This window comes from Eptesicus fuscus, chromosome 13 (assembly GCF_027574615.1).
Source record: "Eptesicus fuscus isolate TK198812 chromosome 13, DD_ASM_mEF_20220401, whole genome shotgun sequence".
Classification (NCBI taxonomy): Eukaryota; Metazoa; Chordata; class Mammalia; order Chiroptera; family Vespertilionidae; genus Eptesicus; species Eptesicus fuscus.
In genome coordinates, this window is record NC_072485.1 from 57,827,263 (window position 1) to 57,831,187 (window position 3,925).

Below are 3,925 nucleotides of genomic sequence, written 5' to 3' on the forward strand. Positions count from 1 at the left end.
GAAAATCAAATTGAGAAAAAGTAGCTAGAAACATAAGAGGAAACCAGGATAAAGTAGTATCACGTAGGTTTTGAGATTAGAATTTCAAGCCTAGTTTCAATAAAAGGGAGGGGCCAAAATGTCTAAAGTTGCAGAAAAGTCTAGTAGTTTGATACAAGAAAAATGTTCCTTTGCATTTGGCATCATGGAAATAATTGTGACCTTGACAAGAGTTATTTCATAAGAGCATTGAGGACAGAAATTAGATGTGAGTTACCATGTCTGACAACACGTTGGTTAAAGCAAACTCTTCATTACTGGGAGTTCAAAAACTGTTTTTTTCTTTGAAAACTACGTTTTTTTTTATTTTTACTTGAGGATATGTTTTGTTTTTAATGCCTTTTTTTTTAGAGAGAGAGAAAGAGAGAAGAAGGGAGAAACATTGATGTTCCCCATACTGACAGGGAGCAAACCTGCAGCCTAAGTATGTGCCCTGATCTGGAATGGAACCTGCAACCTTTTGGTATACTTGACGGCCTTCAACCAACTGAGCCACAGGCCATGGCGAAGTAGTAGCTTTTCAGCATTCTTAGAAATGGTCCTTCTAAAATACAAACTATTGTTAACTGCATGGCTTTAAATAGGATATTTCCAACGTCATCTCCTCTATCCAGAAAATCCCTGGTACCACAAACTAATCTTCATGTATTATAATTACACCTATTATAAATTAGTACCTAAAATGTATTTTGGACACATGAATGTATAAATTTGGTGGCAACACTGAAATTTTAATTTTGTAAGCCATATATTTAATCAATAGAGAATGTTGCCCACATAGAACTGGGCTTGGGCCGAGACGTAGAACTTGTCTTTTCCCAAATGCAACATCATGCACCACTCCCAAGAGCTAACAGCAGGTCTGTCCAGATGCTAAGGCCAGGGACTTCAAAACCTCCATCCTGTGCCTTGCAAGTCTCCAGGGCACGCAGAACTTCGTCTTTCAGAGGCGAAGGGGCCTGACAAAGGCTTTGCAACCTGCTGAACAACTCCTCCCAGGGCCCATCTCGGGCCTCAGCTCCAACCCAAATGCCCTTCTGAAGATCGTAGTGCAGCTGTCGACCCCAGTCCGTCAGCTGACCCAGGTAGGCCGGGAAAAGCTCTGGATGGCGACCCACCACCGAAGTTAAAAGCCCGGCTGGGAGGCTGTGGCAAAAAGCAGCCATGGTGTCTGACTTCCCCAGAAGCCACTGAACCAGCTCGTGACGCCCCTCCTCTCCCGGGGTTTTGGGGCTATTCAGTTCCAACTCCTTTTGGGGGGGTCGGAGGGGCGACGAAGGCAGCAACAGTGCGGCCGCTATCACCCCCAGGAAGTTGTTCTGGGGCAAGCGCTCCCACAGGCCGCTGAGCAATCTGCGGGGGCCCTCCGCTGCGGCCTCGCCCACCTCCTGCAGACGCCGCAGCAGCAGCTCGGCCTGAGTCTTGATCAGTGGGTCCTCCTGAGCGGCCGAGTTCTCTCCGAAACCGCTGGAGCGCAGCAGGTGGACGGCGGCCCGGCGGCGGGCGAGGAGGGCCAGGCGGTTTTGGAGAGTCTCCTCCTTGGCGTCCCGGTCGCCGGGGCCGGGGCAGAGCTGCTGCAGCAGGCAGCGAAAGGCGGCATCCCCGAGGGCCCGGTTCCCTAGGAGGCGCTGAGACAGCAGGAGGTCGCAGCGCCCCAAGGCCCGGAAGCTCGTCAACCCGGGGAAGGTGGCGGCCCCAGAGCCGTCCTCCCGCCTCCACTGGTCTTGCAGCCGCCGCTCCAGGGCCCGGCGGATGCCGGCATGACGGCCAAAGCGCCTGTAGACGTGGCGCATGTAGCGAGCCCACTGCAGGGCCCTGCGCACGGTCGCGGCGTCCCAGCTGCGGACGTGGGTGGTGCGGGAGACGGCCAGCACCTCTGAGAAGCGCTCCAGCTGCTGCGAGAGGGACTCCATGGCGGCGCGCGAGGGCCCGACTTCCGTTTTCACCCTGGAGACAGCGACTCCCTGCGAGCTGATTGGCGTGTCTGTGGAACTGATACGCCTCCCTACAACGCTATTGGGCCAAGACGCTGTCAATCTGACAACTCCACTTTAATCCGGGTACTTTGAGGCATTTAAACTGGAGAAACTGCGAGGGGGTTTTACTTTGGCCTTTGAACTCTTAGGGGAGGGAGAGCAAGTGCAGGGCATCCTAGCGAGAATTCCAAGAGCCACGTGAGAGATGCTCATTTAATACAAATGTTATTAAGTGAAAATTTTAGATCAATTCACCCTAGTGAAAATGTACTGACTCCCACTAATTAATGCCAGGCATTATGCAAAAGTCTGGACCGTGACATTGTTCTTTCATTATTAAAACAAGACCAGGTTAATTGAAACGAAAAGTAAAATAAGGTATTTTGAGAGTGAGACCACAGTCACATAACTTCTGTTATAGTCTATTGTTATAACTGTTCTGTTTTATTATTAGTTATTGTTAATCTCTTACTGTGCTTAATGTATAAATTAAACTTTTTTATAGGTACTTGTGTATAGGAAAAAACAAAAAAACATATATAGGAATCATACTATTTGTGTTTGCAGCATCCACTGGGGCGTCTTGAACACATCCCACTCAGATAAGGGGGACGAGGACATGAATGTAGTATAGTGTGCACTATGAATACCAGTACCAGCCTCCCACTTCTTGATTATGATTTCTAAATTCCTGGGTTACAATAAATTAGGAGAGAGAATGCAAGAGCAAATGTCAGGAGATTTTGTTAAAATCTGACATTAATCAAACCATGGGAATTAAGCATCATGAATAACTAAGGATTAGATAAAGGTGCTTTCACGAAGTGCCAACCTCATCGGGTTCTGGTGAAGATTAAATTAGATAATAGGTGTAAAATGCCATTCTTGATATCATAGTTTTCTTTTAATATTCATTCTTCCACCACCTCACCCTCTTTGCATAATAACGATGCAATTCTGGATACTGATTCCAGTCAGCTCAAGGGAGTAAGGCCTGATAATTGTGAGTCAATCATTTTAAACTATCCCTCCTCTTAATTCAATAAAATAATTTAGGAAACCAGTCTTAAATCTATCTATGTGTAGCATTTTTTCATAACAAAATTTTTCCAGAAGTGCCCAGGTGAATCAGTTCCAATCGATTAGGGCTTAGTAAGCAATCAGAGGAAGTAAGACATAGGGTTTTTTATTTCTCTGTTCTCTGCTAAGGCATCAGTAGGTATTCCAGCTTCTTCCTCAAAACTTCTAAGAGGCCTGCCTGAGCTTCTGATAGCACGTATTGCTCCCTGCAGCCCTAGAATATTCCTGCTGTTGCTAAGTCCTGGATGCCCTGGCATACCTTGTAGATTCCCTTAATGCTGGCCCATCCCTATGAATACTGCTCTGTTAAATTTTCTAAATCCTTACTGACTGTGCTTGTTTCCCACCATGACCTTGATTGAAACAATTCTCTGAGTTTTCAACCATTCTTATAATCAATATAAGCCTGAAAGTCATAATATTAGCAATCATTATGTATTTTGGGAATGTTGAGTAGTCAAGGGCTGTGATTACCAAATACTAGCATTGTCATACACTTCTGTCAAATGTTACTGATACGTAAAAAAATATATGACAGAACAAAGTAAATTTTTTTTCATAAATGTAATTAAATAAAAGGAAACCACATTTATAAAGTAATGGTGCCCAGCAAGTGTGGCTCAGTGGTTGAGTGTCATACCATGAGCTAAAAGGTCACTGGTTTGATTCCCAGTCAGGGTACATGTCCCAGTTGCTGGTTCAATCACCAGTAGGGGGCGTGTAGGAGGCAGCCAATCAACAATGTTTCTTTCTCATTGATGTATCTCTCTATTTCTCTCCATTCCTCTCTCTCTAAAAATCAATAACATATTTTAAAAAAATAAAGTAAT

The 3,925-nt window shown here is 45.4% G+C and overlaps 1 protein-coding gene across 1 annotated transcript; it reads right to left on the reverse strand.

The window, feature by feature from the left end:
* Positions 1-749: 749 nt before the first annotated feature.
* Positions 750-1,965, reverse strand: FANCF (FA complementation group F). The gene has a single exon (XM_008149040.3). The coding sequence runs from the start codon at positions 1,950-1,952 to the stop codon at positions 870-872; it is 1,083 nt and encodes a 360-aa protein (XP_008147262.2). The 5' UTR covers positions 1,953-1,965; the 3' UTR covers positions 750-869.
* Positions 1,966-3,925: the final 1,960 nt, after the last annotated feature.